Raw genomic sequence first — 18,444 nt, 5'->3', positions numbered from 1 at the left:
AAAAGCGCTGCTGTAGATAAAAATACACCAATTTTGTTTGGCTATTCCTATTGTTTACGGTATCTATAAAAATTTGGCAATTATGGGATAGTGTGGGAGGTAATGTGTTAATTTAAAATTAATCTTTTTATAATTAAATGTGTGTAGGTGTATTTTTACTATTTGGCCACAACATGTTAATGAATGGGTATCCCCATTCACTCATCTCCCGTGTAATGGGTGGAGGGGATTGGGGGGGCAAGCGGGAGTAGATACGTCCCTAAAAGAGGAAAAGGGAATTTGTTACTCGTCCCGGGGGAGGGAGAATGGTTAAAAAGTACTATCAAATTTATTTTAAGTATTTATTTTGTATTTTTTTTTGTTTTGCTTGCTGGTGGCTTAAAAGGCATTTTATGACAAGTTGTGAAAATATCACCTAGGAGAAAACTCAAGAGAAAAAGTAAATTGCGTATCGGCCTACTTGTCTAGTGATATATACAGTACTTCTAATAACCCCTACTTTAAATATCTCCACTACCTTCCCTTTCTATTTTCCTTTTCCCAGATACCACCTCCCCACCCCTTTATTCTCACCATCCTATATACCACCCCCTTTCAACAGTGCCACATATCCTTATGCACCTACTTACATACCCCAGAAACCCTCACTCCGACACCACATGCATCATTAATCTTCTTACTTACCGCAACATCTATACAAAATCCAACTTGCCTACATACTCTATGTCAGAAAGTAACAGCTATTTGCTTTTATGTACCACACAAGGGGGTTGATTCACTATAACAAATAGAATCAGAATCAGAATCGTTTTATTTCGCCAAGCATGACTGGGTCATGCCCGGAACTGGGTTTGGCACAATACTGAGCAGTACATAGACAGAAAGGCAGGACAAAGCGTCAGAATAAGCAAGACAATATTTACCTACACAGATAAACAATCAACATCAAATCAAAATATGCATTCACATCCGTATGCGCCTTTCAAGGAAACGCTGCCGAAGTCTACCAAAGGTGCCGGATATTTTCCAGTTCGTTGCTATGCAGGTGGTAGGGCACTGATGGAGGGTGGGAGAATATTAAGGGAGTTTAGGAGGCTAACGGCCCTAGGGAAGAAAGAGTTCTTGTGTCTGGTGGTCTTGATGGGGATAGCCCGGAGTCTCCGGCCCAATGGAAGTGGGGTGAAAAAGCAGTAGCCCGGGTGTGAGGGGTCACTTGCGATCCTCAGTGCCCTGGCACGCAGTCTTGTATTGTACAGAAAGTCAAGTGGAGGCAGAGGTCTCCCAATGATTCTCTCTGCCGACCTGATGGTCCTCTGTAGTTTGTGCCTGTCGCTGGCAGTGGCTCCTGCATACCAGACCAAGATGGCGGAACAGATGATTGATTCAATGGTGGCAGAGTAGAAACAAGTAAGGATCTCCTGCGCCATGCCAAACTTCCGCAGTTAGAGTTAACATGCCTTATCAGAGTTCAGAGTTAACATGCCTTATCAGAGTTAAAGAGCCTTATTAGAGTTAGCGTGCCTTACCAGAGTAGCATAGCGAGCGTTTCGAACTTATGCTTAATTGGCGATGACGAGAACTCCACTCGTCCTGCCCTGAGCCCCTGCGGGTCCAATCACTTTAAAGGACATTATCCCCGCACTTTGGCCCAATAGGCTGCCTGGCAATTGACAGTAAATTTGACAGGCAGCCTATTGGGCCAATCATAATGTGGGGATAATGATTGGACCTGCAGGGGTTCAGGGCAGGACGAGTGGAGTTCTCGTCATCGCCAATTAGGCATAAGTTTGAAGCTATGCTACTCTGGTAAGGCACACTAACTCTAATAAGGCTCTTTAACTCTGATAAGGCATGTTAACTCTGATAAGGCATGCTATTTGTTATAGTGATTCAACCCTAATGTATTCTTTCTGTGCAATTTAAATTGCATCTGTTAATTTAACCCCTTCTCTCCCTGTACCGCTTGCCACATGACTGTGGAAAGCTGGTACCTGTTTGTTCAGCAGCATTAACATGCCCCCTTGTCAAATCATCCTACCCTTAAGTGAGGAATGTGATACTACTATTATTATTTTTATTTAGAAAACGCCAGCATATACTGTAGCACTGTACAATGTGCATATCCTACAACAATGGGGAGCATAGATGCATGAGCAGGTCAACCTACTGTGCAGTCAGGACAGCCAGTGACACAAGTACTGATACTATACAATTGATGTGTAGTTTGAATACCATCACCAATACTGACAGATGTTCATTTGATAAATTGCACAGAAACAGGAAACAAAAATGGGGAAGTCCCTGCCCTTGCAAGCTTACAATCTAGAGCAGGCATCGGCAAACTCGGCCCTCCAGCTGTTACGGAACTACAAGTCCCACAATGCATTGCAGGAGTCTGAGAGCCACAGTCATGACTCATAAAGGCAAATGCATTGTGGGACTTGTAGTTCCGTAACAGCTGGAGGGCCGAGTTTTCCCATGCCTGATCTAGAGGGTAGTTAGGTTGACACACTGGGGGAGTAGACAAAGGGGTTAGCAGATAAGGTAGTGAGCTTTAAATTCTAGCTGAAGCCAATTATAGCTTGTCTGAAAAGCTATCTTGAGGGTATGTTTGAAAACTTCGGAGCATGACTGATTGGCTGTGGGAGAGAGAACCAAAGGTAGAGGTGACACGCGTGAGAAGTCCTAAATGCGAGAGAGGAGGTGACCAAGCTGGAAAACAAGTGGGATTTTTCTTATTATAAAAAAGGAATTAAAACCTTGTAAAATATATAATTAATGCTTAATTAAAGAAGGTGATTATGCAGAGAAATGATCAGAAGCTAGTGTGTCTAATATAAAATGAATATAATGTTTCTTAAAGGACCACTGTCATAAAAAATTGTAAAATACATGTAATCACATACAAATAAGAAGTGCATTTCTGAGTAAAATGAACCATAAATTACTTGTCTCCTATGGTGCTGTCACTTAAAGTACCCCCGAGGTGAAAATAATCGAATGAAATAAACAATTGTATCTATCCTCCTTCTCCTAAAAATGTATTTTTAAGAAATTCCAGAGTTTTATTTTATATTTAAAGCTACTGTTTAAGTGTTTACTGTTTAATTAATTTTGCTCAATGACACATTCTTTGAAGTATGCCAGAGTTAAAATCTATGAACTATTGACCCTTTTTATCTCTTTCCTGCCCTCAGAAGCCATTTTCTGCAAGGAAAGTGTTTTATAGTTGTAATTTCTTATCAGTGAGGGTCACACTGTAGTCTGACCCAGTCCTAACACAGCAAAGTTATTGGTGTGCTAGGCACTGTATATACACGTCTATCTCCTCATGTCACATGTCACCGTGGGTATCCTTTAAAGTAAGTACTAGAAATCTGACAGAACCGACTGGTTTTGGATTAGTCCATCTCTTCATGGGTGTTTCTGAAGGCCCTTCCAAACTGAGACGGTGCTGTACCACAGCCCTTTAGTCTATTGGGGGAGTTCACACTCCCTACATTGCGGGACGCTGAGTCAGAAGTGCCCTAACACTAGGGCTGAACGATTTTCGGTTTTAAAACGAGAATCGTGATCAGGCTCAAGACTATCTTCAGATCGTCAAAATGGCGTTTTTTGCCGCCGCTGTTACCTACTGTGATCTTGGCCTTCCCCTCCCGGCCCCCTCCTCCGGTAAAATTTCAATTCCAATCGGCTGCACCGCATTGCACCGCGGTGAAGAGGCGGCGAGCGTTGCCTAGTAACGCTGGCCGCCAGGAAGTGATGTGCGAGCACTCGTTCGCTCTTCATCGCGGCTCCCCCTGCAGCTATGCAATGTGGTGCGGCCGATTGGAATTAAAATTTTACCGGAGGAGAGGGCCGGGAGAGGAGGGGAAGGCCAAGAGCAAAGTAGGTAGGAGGGTTCTGCCTATATACAGGAGGGGGATCTGCTTATATACAGGAAGGGGGATCTGTCTATATGCACGAGGGGGATCTGTCTATATACACGAGGGGGATCTGCCTATATACACGAGGGGGATCTGCCTATATACACGAGGGGATCTGCCTATATGCACAAAGAGAAGAGGGATTTGGATGGCTAACCTGTACTGCGGCACCTATACACTGGCTAACCTGTACTGCAGCACCTATACACTGGCTAACCTGTACTACGGCACCTATACACTGGCTAACCCATCCTGCTGCACCTATACTGGCTAATCTCTAGTGTGACACCTTGACTGGCTAACCTATACTGCGGCACCCATACTGGCTAACCTGTACTGCGGCACCTATAGCTGGCTTACCTATACTGGTGCATCTATAGCTAGCTAACCTTTCCTAGGGCACCTATAGTTGGCTAAACTATCCTGGGGGCACCTATATTTGGCTACTTATACTGGGGGAACTCATACTCACCATCAGTGTGCTGATCCATCGTTGTGTATTGAAAATTGTGAATCGAACCGAAATCGCAATTTCTCACCGAAATTGTGCAAATTAATCTTTTCCTAAAATCGTTCAGGCCTACCTAACACGCTTCAGTACCTACATGCACATGCTTGTACTCGCTACAGGGTCACTTTAACACCTTCCTTTCTATCTGAACGTGGGAACAAAACAACCGTATAAAAATAGACATTCCGAACAAGGAAATTTTTCCACTGCAAACATTTGTTTATTTTTTTGGCAAAGCAGTCAAACAGGCTAATAATAACACACAGAAGCATCTCGTTCCTTTGAGTGGTTTTCCTTGTGGCTGAAGCGAGTAATGCCTGGGAATACAGATATAATTGGGTATACACGTGGCTCCGCTTCAATTGATGTGACGCTGGCCATCCACTTATGATGTGCGCCCGCATGTAAATAAATTGCTCGCAGATGCTGCTAATCTTGATAGCTGCAGACCGTCACACTCCTTCCACTCGCTGAGCTTAAACGCGCACAAACATTCACGCTCCGCAGTCACATTAAAAGGTTCCAAGTCGCGTTTTCAATACCAGCTATTATGAGTCAGAGATCTTAAAGGGCAACTCCAGGCAAATGGATAAAAAATGTACTCTTGTATCAGTTGTGTTACTTCTTCAAGACACAGACTAACCAGCAAGCTCATGGTGACCCAGAACTCATTGGGGTGTGTAAGGGACTACAATGGTCCTAAAAGCCCCCTTACTAAGATGTTAAGAAAAACAAAAGTTTGCTTTCCTAAAACAGAAAGAATTTGCAATAATTCAGGTTAGAGTGAGCTTGAGATGTCTCCCAGGCACCACTGCTGAATATATGCAAATTAACCATTGCACCCTTAGAAGCTAAACACACCTCCAGAACCGCTGGAATGCAATGATGTGTCAGCTTGTTAATGTGTACAGAGCCATAATAATCCAACATGCATACAGACTGTTTCGGATTGTTTGATCCTCATCAGTGCATGGCATGGATTAATTTGGCTCTATGGAGTAGGGCTTGTAAATCCAAGAGGCACAGACTAACCAGCAAGCTCATGGTGACCCAGAACTCATTGGGGTGTGTAAGGACCATTGTAGGACCAACAGCGGTTCTGGAGGTGTGTTTAGCTTCTAAGGGTACAATGGTTAATTTGCATATATTCAGCAGTGGTGCCTGGGAGACATCTCAAGCTCACTCTAACCTGAATTATTGCAAATTCTTTCTGTTTTAGGAAAGCAAACTTTTGTTTTTCTTCAAGACAGAAATCATTTTTGCAGTTCAGTCAGTGATTGTTTTAAAAGGAACCCGAGCTGTGAGACCTATGAAGCTGCCATAGTTATTTCCTTTTAACCACTTCCCCTCCCCCGGGACGAGTAACTATGTCCCTGAAAAATGGCATAGCTACTACGTCCCTCCCCGACGCATGTTCTCCGCTCATCCCCTCCCATTCATTTATTCAAGTCCTCGTGTGAATGACCGCAGCCGAGACTGCTCCGCCATCCACAAAGACCGTCAACGCATCACTTCCTCTATGTGTATTACAAAGCATGAGAAAGTGTGTGGCGAGGACATCTTGTGGCCAAAAAGTAAAATTACATCTATATTTTGTGTTTCAATAAAGGACATATTTTGACCATATTTTTAGATTTAAAATTAACCCCTGACCTCCCACACTCCCCATTAGCTACCATATTAAACAATTTTACAAATAAAAAAAAAAATACAATTTACCTTAGGCACTGAACTTTTTTTTAATATGTATGTAAAGAGGGTAAATATTTTCAGAGGGACCCAGCATAGGATCGGAGGTGCGTAAGAACATCGGAGAAACCTTTGGACTATTTTTTTTCTTCACTTCAGGTATGCTTTAAAGGACACCTAAAGTGAGAAGGCTATGCATGCAGCCATATGTATTTCCTTTTAAGCAATACCAGTTGCCTGGCATTCCCGCTGATCCTCTGCCTCTAATACTTTTAGCCATAGACCCTGAACATGCAGCAGATCAGTAGACACTATCAGTAGACACTACTGCAGCCAAATAGACTATTATGGCTGCCAAGCAACTAGTATTGCTTAAAAGGAAATAAATATATCTCATTACAGTTGTCCTTTAAAGGGAACCCAAGGTGAGATGGGGCGGAGCTCATCTTCTGTGCAGCTAAAAATAAGGCTTTGGTAAGAAAAACAAAGTTCTGATGCTGTGAAACTGGTAAAGAAACACCAAGCCTTTTCAGTGCTGCTGAGTAGATTTTTAGTCTGGAGGTTCACTTTAATTTAACTGGATTAAATGGTGATTTTTCTTTCTTATGTTTGCCTGGAAGATCTCTCTGCAGTTACCTCTCTTTACCCTTCTGTTGCCATTAGCAATACCTCCATTTTGATTTCTCAGATTCCCTGTAATTGCACCTCATAGTTCTTCAGTGTGATTACGCCAAGTGAAACTTCTTTCTTTTCGTACCTCGTATAACCTTTTCCTCTGTCCCCTCCCTTTCCATTCCCCATCATGCTGGTGTCACATCAATCACATCTTGTTACAGCTTCCTGATACATGTTTCCACTGTTTTTCCTGTATTTCCTCCTCCTTGTCTTGATGTGCGACGTAGAAAACCTTTTAATCCCGCTTTTGTGCACTGCATCTTTAATGGCATGGGGGGCACTCCAGTTGCCTTGGTAGTAGTTAAACACAGGACCCGTCTCTTGGCAACCGGAGAGTTCCCAAAATAGTTGTGGAAGAGACATTTTCAGGGGCCGCTTCTCAGAATTGGGGATTCGAACAGCCAAGTGTTATCTTGTTAGTGTGTGGAACAAATCTCTTCTGTTTCATCTACTGAGGAAAGAATCCTTATTTGAGATTTTTTTTTTAATCCTATTTATCTTAGATAGGGTGTGTACCTATATTCTACCTATATTCTATACAGGTACACCTATATTCTATATAAAGCTAGTCCCCTGTTAATGAACGATATAGGGACTGCAGGTTCATTCTTAACCTGAATCTGTTCTTTAGTTGGAACACTGTGCCATCTCTGTTTCCTGTACCTCCTCTGTGCGCCCCCCTCTGTAAGCCAACACTTACCTCTTTTCTAAAAAACATTCTTTTAGTAACTTATCTACTATATATTGGGTGCCACTGTTCTTATAGACAATCTGCATGTAGCTTGTATGTTCGCCCTGTGTTGGCATGGATTTCCTGCAGGCACTCTGGTTTCCTCCCACATCCTAAAAATATCATTAATTGGTTCTACCAGCAACTAGCCTTAAAGTGTACTTGAGATGAAAAAAAAATTATAAAAATTATACATGCCTGGGGCTTCCTACAAACCCCTTCAGGCTAATCGCTCCCTCACTTTCCGCCTCCTGGTTCCTCTGCTATAGGTCCTTGTCATTCAGGAAATAGCTTGAACTGGGGCATATAGGATACCCGAGGTGACATGTAACATGATGAGATAGACGTGTATGTGCAGTGCCAAGCACACAAATAACTATGATGCATTCTTTTTTTTTTCTGCCTGAAAGAGTTAAGCATCAGGAATACAAGTGACTGTTTCTGTCTAGTTGGGACCTGAGCGGACTATAGCGTAACACTCACCGATAAGGAATTACAGCCATAAAACACATTCCTACCAGAAAATGGCTTCTGAGAGCAGGAAAGGAAAGAAAGGGTCATTAGTTCATAGGTTTTAACTCTGGCAAACATCAATGTGCCGTTAAGCGTATACAATGAAATAGTAAGCTCTTAAAAAGTAGATTTAATTATAAAATAAAACTGTAGGATATCTGAAAAAAAGTCATTTTTAAGGCTCATACAAACGCTTGACTAAAGTGCGCTGAAGTGGCCGATAACAACCGCGATGATCAAGCATGTGTACGGCAGCCCCCAACTCATAAGCAATCCTTCCGACGACAGGCGGACAAATTCTTTGAAGACGCTGCTCCCTGTTGCATTACATCACGCACGTTCTGCTCTGTCGTATCTCTGCCCGACCGCAGAGCAACGGTACCTGTCGTCAGCTATACAGCTGACGCGAATCTGATATCTCCCAAGGGGGCTGGGTCCGAATCCCTGACAGGCAACACAAGTCAAAGGTGTGTACGCAGGAGGATACATACAATTGTTTATCCCATCAGTTTATTTTCCTCTCAGATTAGTGATGGGCTCATGGGTAGAAAACTATCCGAATCCGTGATTCTAATGAAGCTTAACTGCGGCAGGTGTGTGCATGGGGGACAGGGGGTTAATTACCCAGATGTCCTTGCGCTTCTATGTGTAGCACACGATCACACGTGTCCAATGGGACACGCTCCACGACTCAATACCGCAAACTTTCTCCTTCCAGCCGAAGGAGGAGGTGCGCGGTATTGAGCTGTGGAACGCGTTCCATTGGACACGTGCGACCATGTGATACGCATAGAAGTGCAAGGACATCTGGGTAATTAATCCCCTGTCCTCCATGCACACACCTGCCGCGAATACGAATCACAGATTCGGATAGTTTTCTACCCATGAGCCCATCACTACCTCAGATGTCCTTTAAACTGTTTGTTGTTCAGACCCTTAAATGAGCAAGGCCAGTGGGTGCATTCAGCGACTGAGTGTACAGATAAGATCCGCCTTGTAGCTGGTTTGTACAGTTTAATGTGGCGTGTCCTATTCGATAACAGAATTATAGTAACAACGCGACTCCCCTCACCTCCTCCCTTTTCTCTGTCTGGAGGGGATTTTGCTGTAAATTGTACATTTAAGACCCCACAAATATCCCCGGGGACAGTGAACTGGGAATATCACATTTTCAAAGCCCATCTGGTCATATTTTATTGCACACAATATATGTTTTGCTGATTGACGCGCTGAGTGTTTATTAATCGCCATTAACGTGCTTTATCACCACCTCTAACGGCCGCGGCAGAGGGATGAATTATCCGACTACATCGCCATTTCATCCATGGCGGCGCAGAAGCTGCAAAGCCTTGAAGGACGTTCGTGTTTGCGCAAACTGGCGGCAATTTTACAGTTCATTTGATTGCAGAAATCTCACATCTGATACAGAGACTCACAAATGTTATCATCAGCCGCCTAAAAGATTAGAACACCCTTAGTTTGATATTTCGGTATTTGGTGAATTTTAGATAGTAAAACCTCCTAATGGCATCCTCTGCTTGGGGGGGGCTGCGATGGAAGGAATTTTGTGATCGAGTGCTACAGTCTGGCAACAGTTGTTATAATCCAACATGGAGAATCCAACAGAATAAGTGGACTTCCCAAAGTGGATGAATGCACCTAAATAAACCATGTTATGATATAAGCGGCAGTGTCGGCTATACGGTTAACAACAATTTTACTTTAGCTCAAGGGCTCTTGTGTTATACATGTTTAAATTTATAGAATTAAGAAAAAAAGCAAAGGGGTTGTTTCACAAAGCATACTTACTCTGTTGCGTATATGCTGCTTGTATAATCCTCAGTTATGCTGTTTACATCAAAAGCTGTGAAAACAGCGCAGGAGATTTTGGCACAGCCGGCGCCACCAGAGGCTGTAATAGGAGTTACGGCTATAGCAGCGCTCAGGGAGTGATTTGGGTGCCGTCAAAGGACGGAGCGCAAATTGCTACAAAAACACTAATTCGTCCGCCAGCAATAGCTGGAAACCCAATTACATCTTACCCCCACTATCCATGGCGGACTGGAGGGGGAATACTGATTAATGCCGCCCGGACATGAGCAGGGTGAGATGTTTATCGGCGTTACCCTGTGCCCAAATCTCCAGGTGGCCCATTCATAGGCATGCATTTACATAACATGTGTTACGTAGTTTGTGTAACTCTAGGTAAGTTTTATGTGCCCTTTTTATATCGCTCAATTACAATAATCATTGCAACCTTTGCGTTGTTTATATACTGTATTGTTATGCTCCCGTACTTGTGTGTCAATTTGTTAAGATGATTGCGCTATCTCAAGCAATAATCTTTTATATTAACAATTATTATTTAGTATTTACTGTATATAACGCCGACATCTTCTGCAGCGCTGTACAGAGTATATTGTCTTGCTGCTTAACTGTCCCTCAGAGCGGCTCACAGTCTAATCACAACCATAGTCATATGTCTATGTATACAGTATATCATGCAGTGTATGTATCGTAGTCTAGTGCCCAGAGGAAACAGACACGGGAGAATATACAAACTCAAGAGTGCTCACCACTATGATACAGCGCTTCCCAGGGTTAACCAAGATTGACATAAACAACTTAGAAGCATGGTTCAATCCTGTCTTTTGACAGGCTGGTTGTGTAATGGTTTGGAGGACATTTTCTCTGCGCATTTTATATGTATTTCATATATATATACGCTATAGCAACATAGAGGGTGATAATAGCGGCTGGGAACGCGGAAAATCAGCCGCGTTCCCAGCCTGTTGGCGGCTGTCGCCGAACCCGGAAGTAGCCGCCAGCGGGGATAGGACGATCGGAGCGGGACTGCGAGGGCACCATCCTGCTTCGGGGGGCTGAGGGATGCCCCAGGTGAGTAGAAGCAGTAAAGTGTTGTACCGTGTTAGCCAGGTGAGTAAAAGTCATTTTTTTCAGTTTGACTTAAGTATTCCTTTAAGCATCATTTAAACACCACAGCCTGAGTATTGTTGGTGACCATGTCCATCCATTTATGACCACAGTGTACCTGTCTTCTGATGGCCACTTCCAGCAGCATAATGCACAATGTCATAAAGCTCACATCATCCTACACTGGTTTCTGGAACATAACAATGAGTTACACTGTGCTCCAATAGCCTCCAAAGTCTCCACAGTCACCAGATCTCAATCCAATAGCGCACCTTTGTGATGTGGTGGGACTGGATATTCGCATCATGTCCACTCGACAAACCTGCAGCAACTGTACGATGCTGTTATGTCAATATGGGCCAAAGTGTCTGAAAAATGGTTCCAACACCTTGTTGAATCTACACAACAAAGAATAAAGGCAGTTCTGAGGGCAAAAGTGGGTCCAACACGGTACTAGCAAGGGACACCTAATAAAGTGAACAGTGATTGTATGTATTAGAGCCTCCTTTTGTAAGGATGGTTGTAATTGCCAAATCCGAATCAAACGAAATTCCAAAATGTTGCAATTTTTAAACTTTGTTTTTCCTACCTACATAATTTTGCATGGAAATCCGATTGAGCTCCAAATTTAGCGAATTTTGAGTTTGCATTTCAAAATGCAATGTATTGTGAATACATTTTTGCATTAGCATGAGATTGTTAGTGCAAATTTGCAAAAAAAAAAAAAAAATGTTCACAAAAGCTTACAATTTTGCTTAGAATGTTCGCTTTATCACATAAAACTTCTTAATTCGTGTTCCTTGAACATGCTCGGTAGACATTTTCGCTAACTGTGCAAAAAAGTTTGCATAACGTTCAGAATTTAGACATTTGAATTCCTGAATTCTGACTCAAAATAGTGAAATTTCTGTGATAAAGTCATAATTTGGAACCCCGTGAAATCCATGTGCTCATCCCTTCAGCTTGTGCGTTCATCCCATTCACATCGGGGCTGGTTTTTCTTAGGTCCTTCTGGGTTGGAAACCATGGGGGGACGTGTGACCCAGCAAACCTGGCCTGCTTTTTTTTTTATGGTCTGCTACTAGATGGCAAATCGTGATGGAACATATCTTAATATTATAGCGAGGGTGGTATATCAGTATAAATAAAGCAAACCTGAACTGAATATAAGCGTAGGAAGTTATTAATTGTATGTGTGGTACAAATCGTAAATGGGACATTAGCAACATGGAACAGAGGCTCATATTTTAATTTTCACTTTAAGATCTGAATTTTTAAGACTGAATTCTAAAGAGTAGTCATGACACTCTGATGTATGCAAGATTAGCCATGATAGTTGCTCGACACCCCCCCCCCCCCCCCTCCCCCAATGGTCCTCTTAGGTTTGGTTTATATACTTTGTGATTTTAGTGCTCATATCCCTTGAAGAGAATGTTTTTTGCAGTTCTTCTCTGCATGACGGGACGTTATTCATTAGTAGGACTGCTGCTGGTCACACTCTTCTCCTGCTCAGCACTAACCTTGTTCTTCTCTGTATTCCTTTAGGCCCTGAAGCTGAGAGAGTCCTGTGATTGTCCTGCTCTCCCCTATCCTGACCCCAGATTAGTGTTTGAGATGACTAAGAAGCATCTTCTGAAGGCCTCTGAAGAGCAGGATGACAAAGCAATAAAAGGTGGCCTCCCGCCTGTCTCCGTGGATGACAGTGCCCTCCTCACTACGGCAATCAGAGCGACATAGCCTATTATTCAGCATTACACAGCCTTCCGCATCCATTCTGGAAAGTGACAGTATTCTGCAGCGCAGACCGGATCCCTTCCCAGACACCCGGAGCCTAATCATGTCTGAACATTCACAAGCCAGAGCTCTGCTCAGATTTCTAGTCATTTCTTTTATAAAAAGGTTGCTACATTTCCAGCTTTAATACAGTGAACACAGGACAATTTTGTAGCGAAGCAGTTGAGCGTTTTTAAAGGGCTATTATGTGTTGCCTAAAAGTCCTGTTTGTTGTGACTTCACATTAACGTGATTGCTGTGCCCTGAATGTACCTGCACATACAGATAGGTTGGTGCTCCACCTACCTTCCCACAACTATCAGGAATGGCAGTGTTTATAAAAGTATTGATAAAGGAGAAACATGAATAATGCAGTATATATATATATATATATATATATATATATATATATACAGGGATATTTAACATCCCAATGTGAACACATTTTTGGTGCCAAACCATAACCTCACCCCACTATTATTAACCTTCCTGGCGGTTTATTTTTTCTGCAAAAATTGCAGAAATCCAATTTTTTTTTATTATGTTTCATGTAAAGCTACCAGAGTGGTAGCTACATGAAACGCCACTGGAGGGCGCATGTGTCCCTCTAGTTCGATTGTCGCCGGCATCAATAGCAAACAGGGGAACGCGTATATAACGCGCTCCCCTGTTTGGCTTCTCCTGTCGCCATGGCGACGATCGGAATGACGTCATGGACGTCAGCTGACGTCAGACGCCTCCGATCCAGCCCATAGCGCTGCCCGGAACTCATTGGTCGGGGCAGCGCAGGGCTCTGGCGGGGGGGCCCTCTTCCGCCGCTGCGTGCGGGGCGATCGACGCAGAGCGGCGGCGATCAAGCTGTACGCGCGGCTAGCAAAGTGCTAGCTGCGCGTACAGCACTTTAAATGGTGCAAATCGCCCCACCAGGGGCTGAGATCTCCTCCTGCGTGGCATAGCCCGAGCTCAGCTCGGGCTTACCGCCAGGAAGGTTAACCCCTTCCTGACATCTAACCCATAAACCCAATTTTAACCCCTTTCTGATGCATTACATTAACCTGGTGACACTTAAAGGGAGCCAGAGATGAACGTTTCACACAAAATAAACATCAGTCAAAAGCTTGTAAAGAATAAATGCTCTACCTGATAATTTTGCCACTCTGGTGTGCCTTTTTGAGTGTTTTTTTATCCATTATTGCTCCAGGAAAAATCCAATATGGCTGCCGGCTCATACCCATTCTGCTGCCAGGTTATGAGCTGTTCTGGATGTGCTGTCTAGGCTCTATGAGACTATAGACAAGCAGGGCTGCAGCTGCAGCCTTTCATCTGTGTGCTTCCATTATTCAGGTATGCTGTGCAGCTGCCTGTAGGAAGTGTCTCTCATGGGAATGAAACTGCATAGATAATAATGATGACTGCACAGTCAGTGCACACAGCCACACTTGTCTGTTGTTTCAGAGCTTCTTTTTTGGCAGGAGCAGCTCCTCCCAGTCATCAGAGCTCTGAGCATGCAAAGCAGGAAAGCAGAGCCAAGAGGGTGCGGATGTGGGCTTGAAAAGACTTCACTGAAGACTGACTCAGCTATAAGGATTCCAGGTCAAACCTAGACTGAACGCTCAGTCAGGGATTCTTATCAGAGCTGATAACAGGCAGATTTAGCAGAGAAGAATGAAACAAAAAGCAGGGTGTTTACTGTCATGTTTCCACTGATACATGTAATAAAATACATGAGGGTGCTTCGTCTCTGTTTCTCTTTAACCATTTCAGCCCACGAGTATTTTTCACCTTATGGACAAGAGGAATTTTCACATTTCAGCGATCCTCCCTTTCATTCCCCAATAACTTTATCAACACTTATCACAATGAAATGATCTAACCTTGTTTTATCCACCACCAATTAGGATTTCTTTGGGTGGTACATTATGCTAAGAATTATTTTATTCTAAATGCATTATAATGGGAATAATAAGATGAAAAAAGTCATTCTTTCTCAATTTTCAGCCATTATAGTTTTAAAATAATACATGTTACCGTTATTAAAATCTACACATTTTTTTTGGCCATTTGTCCCGGGTTATTGCAAAGTTAAAATTATATCCCTAGTATAATGTGTGGTAACAATAATTTATTTGGAAATAAAGGTGCATTTTTTCAGTTTCACATCCATCACTAAATTGTTTCCCATAATTTACTAATAAAATGCCCTCTTGACATACATATTAAAAAAAATTATTTCCCCAAAGTCAATAGGTGTAATTTTACTGTTTGGCCACAAGATGTCCCCACTGAGTACTTCCTATTTGCGTACAATAAGTATAAGTACGCAATAGGAATTAATGTGTTGCTACATTGTAACTAAGGAAGTGACACAGGCATCAATGGGTGCCTGCAAACAACCTAGAGGTGAGATAAATGAATGGGAACTTTGTTCCCATTCATAAATGTAACGATCGGCAGCGGGAGGAAGCGTGGCGGCTCTATTTAAGAATGAACACTGTTTTTGAACTAAAACAGTGTTCATTCTCGGTGGACATGTACGCATTGGCTCAGGGGACTTTTATACCCTGCAGCCAATGCCCCCCTGTTGCTGGTAACAGTGAGATCGCAGGCATCTGCCCCACGATCGCCTGCACAGCCCCCCAAGCAGCACGGACGTGACTATCATGTCCCTGCCTGCGGCAGTAGCAGTAAAGCAAACCTGAGGTGGATCTTTATTTTTAATTTTTTTTAAATGCTACCTGATTCATGGGATCAAGTAGTGTCAATAACTGACGCTCCTACGTCCAACAATCACAGATTTTCCAGCAAAAAAAACATGACTGTGACCCCTGGGGTCATGACGCAGCAGCTCTGGCTCTGTTTGTCTCAGCCTTGTGCTGTGCAGGGAGGCAGGGGAGAGGCAGAGCTACCCACTCAGAGCTGGGAAAGGGGCGTTCCTAATGCCACAGAGGGCTTTTTTAAGGAACGCCTCTACTGCAAGGGACGCCGCTGTTATCTGCCGACAGGCTGCTTGTAAACCAGTTTCGGGGGTAGACAGCATGTCGCTGGGGGAGGGGGGGGGTGCAGAGAGTGGCCAGGGGGGGGGAGACACAGGCATGTCATGGAGCAGGGAACATGCCTCTGTGTCCTATCTGCCCCCCTGTGCTGCCTCGGGTACACTTTAAACCTGGTACACACCTTTAATTTTTATGCCATCAGTACTATGGCCTGGGACCCACAAGAGCACTTTACATTTATCGCTATAGCGTTTGGAGCATTTGCAATTCCATACAAAGTATAGGATCAATGCAAAATCTCTTTGCAAACGTTGTTCAAAGCAAATCTGAAGCGACTTCACTATCGAAAACCACTTGCTGTACCCGTAAAGCCTTGTGCTAATGGAAAAGTGTATTCCCTATACAAATCTCTAGCACTAAATTTGTAAAAAAAAAAAAAAAAAATGCTTCAAAATTGGCAGAAATCGCTCTGGAAAACACTGCAAGAATCACTACAAAAGCGCTTTCGATTGTAATTTGCAATTTCTAGTAAGCCTAAGACCCTCTATATGTTTGTATGTGTATACACTATTTGGGATTAGAAGGAGCCATAGACGACTTAAAGAGGAGCTGTTAGGTAAAGGGTCTCAGAGAGAAAAAACACATATATCAGTAGCTAAATATTGGCTGTACTTACATTACATATGCATTTCACTGTCCACGTTTGGATTTCACAGAATTTGTATATAGTATTTGCAGAGAATGATGCTCCTGACAGCTCATGGCAGGTTCCATGTTTGTCTGTCTCCTATAAAGCCAATTGTGTTGTCATGTCCTCCCTGCTTCCTGATGATTCGACTCACAAAAAATGTCCTAATGGACAACACTACTGTGCAGTGAATATTAATTAGCCATGTGGCTAGGAACAATAGCGGACTCATGCAGTATACTCTGCCCTGTGATTTTTCAGTGCTGTGAGCTGGACTGCGTTACACGCTGTTGTAACTTGAGCCTGTAACTTCTCAATAGCAGCCGAGGGGGGGGGGGGGCAGAATGCTTTGCAGTATGGTATGCGGCCCCTCGTCCTTTTTAAGGGCTTGGGAATACACACATCAAAAGTAAGAGATTTTTAACTTCAGTATTGCTTTTTTGGCTTCCTTCTAAACTGTTTAACACAGGAGAATAGAGGTTTAAATTAGCTTTTGCAGCCTGACAGTTACTCTTTAAAGGACAACTGAAGTGAGAGGGATCTGGAGGCTGCCATATTTATTTCCTTTTAGGCAATACCAGTTGCCTGGCAGCAGGGGCGCCTCTAGCCATTTTGTCACTCCAGACGAGAAAACCTATGGCGCCTCCCCCAACCCCCCGTCCCCCATGAAAATAATCGTAATGCGGCAGTGTTTCACCAGCAAATACACGTACTGCGGAAGTGTTTCACCAGAAAATAATCGTATTGCAGCAGCGTTTCACCAGAATATAATCGTAATGCGGCAATGTTTCACCAGAAAAATAATCATAATGCGGCAGCGTTTCATCAGAAATGACACTTATTGCAGCAGCGTTTCAACAGAAAATACACATAGGCAGGGCTCCACTTTCATGAGGCAAAAAGGGGGACAGAAGGAGGCACAGGGGGATTGAATAAGGCACACAGAGCGACATAAGAAGGGTCAGAAGAAGTCACAAAGGAGTACAGAAGGAGGCACAAAGCGGACAAAAGAAGGCACAATGGGCAAAAAAAGGAGGCACAATGGGGGACAGAATGAAACACAAAGGAGGACAGAAGGAGGCACAGGAGGGCGGAAGGAGGTACAAAAAGGGTCAGTGGGCGGTACAAGGGGACAGAAGAAGGCATGAGGGCCAGAAGGAGGCACAACAAATGACATGAGGGCCAGAAGGAGGCACAGGGGGACTAAAGGAGGCACACAGGGGGACAGATTGAGGCACAGGAGGAAAGAAGGAGACACAGGTGGACTAAAGGAGGCACACAGGGGAAAGGAGGAGGCACGATGGGGGACAGAAAAAAGCACAAGGGGCAGAAGGAGGCACAGGGAAACAGTAGGAGGCACAAAGGGAAACAGAAGCATGCACAAAGGGGAACCGAAGGATGCACAAAGGAGGACAGAAGGAGCTACAAAAGGTTGACAGAAGAAGGCAGAGGGGGATGTAAGGAGGCACAGGGAGACAGGAGGCAGAGGGGGACAGACAGAGCCACAGGGAGACAGAAGAAAGCACAGAAGGAGGCACAGGGGGACAGAGGAAGACGCAGGGGACAGAGGTGGCACATGGGGACTGAAGAGGCACATGGTGACAGAAGGAGGCACATGAGCACAGAAGGAGGCAGAGTGGGACTGAAGGATGAACAGGGGGGCAGAGATAGCACAAGGGAACAAAGAAAGGCACAAGGGGACATAAGGAGGCACAGGGGGACAGAAGGAGGCACAGGGGGACTGAAAGAGGCATATGGATCAAAAAGGGAGACAGGAGGCATAAAAAGAGACAGAAGGACAAACAGGGGGTTAAACATGGCACAAGGGACTGAAGGGGGCACAAGGAGACAGAAGGAGGCACAAAAGGGACAGAAGGAGGCACAAAGGGAGGGGGGAAATGATGTACAAGGCACAGAGGGACACAGTGGCAGCTGCCAGCAACTTACGCTAAGCAGATGCAGCAGAAACAAGTAATAGAACACCCGTGGAGGTGGGGCTTAGTCAGGGGGCG

General features: G+C 43.9%; 1 protein-coding gene across 1 annotated transcript in view; it reads left to right on the top strand.

Annotated features, from left to right (window-relative positions):
- Nucleotides 1-14,484, top strand: part of OMA1 (OMA1 zinc metallopeptidase) — a 126,024-nt gene extending 111,540 nt beyond the window's left edge. The window contains exon 8 of the mRNA XM_068239412.1: nucleotides 12,524-14,484. Within this exon, the coding sequence (XP_068095513.1) occupies nucleotides 12,524-12,715 (192 nt within the window). The 3' untranslated portion in view covers nucleotides 12,716-14,484. The remainder of the gene's footprint in view (nucleotides 1-12,523) is intronic.
- Nucleotides 14,485-18,444: the final 3,960 nt, after the last annotated feature.

The sequence above is a fragment of the Hyperolius riggenbachi genome, chromosome 6 (assembly GCF_040937935.1).
Source record: "Hyperolius riggenbachi isolate aHypRig1 chromosome 6, aHypRig1.pri, whole genome shotgun sequence".
Classification (NCBI taxonomy): domain Eukaryota; kingdom Metazoa; phylum Chordata; class Amphibia; order Anura; family Hyperoliidae; genus Hyperolius; species Hyperolius riggenbachi.
This window is presented reverse-complemented; position numbering and strand designations above follow the sequence as displayed.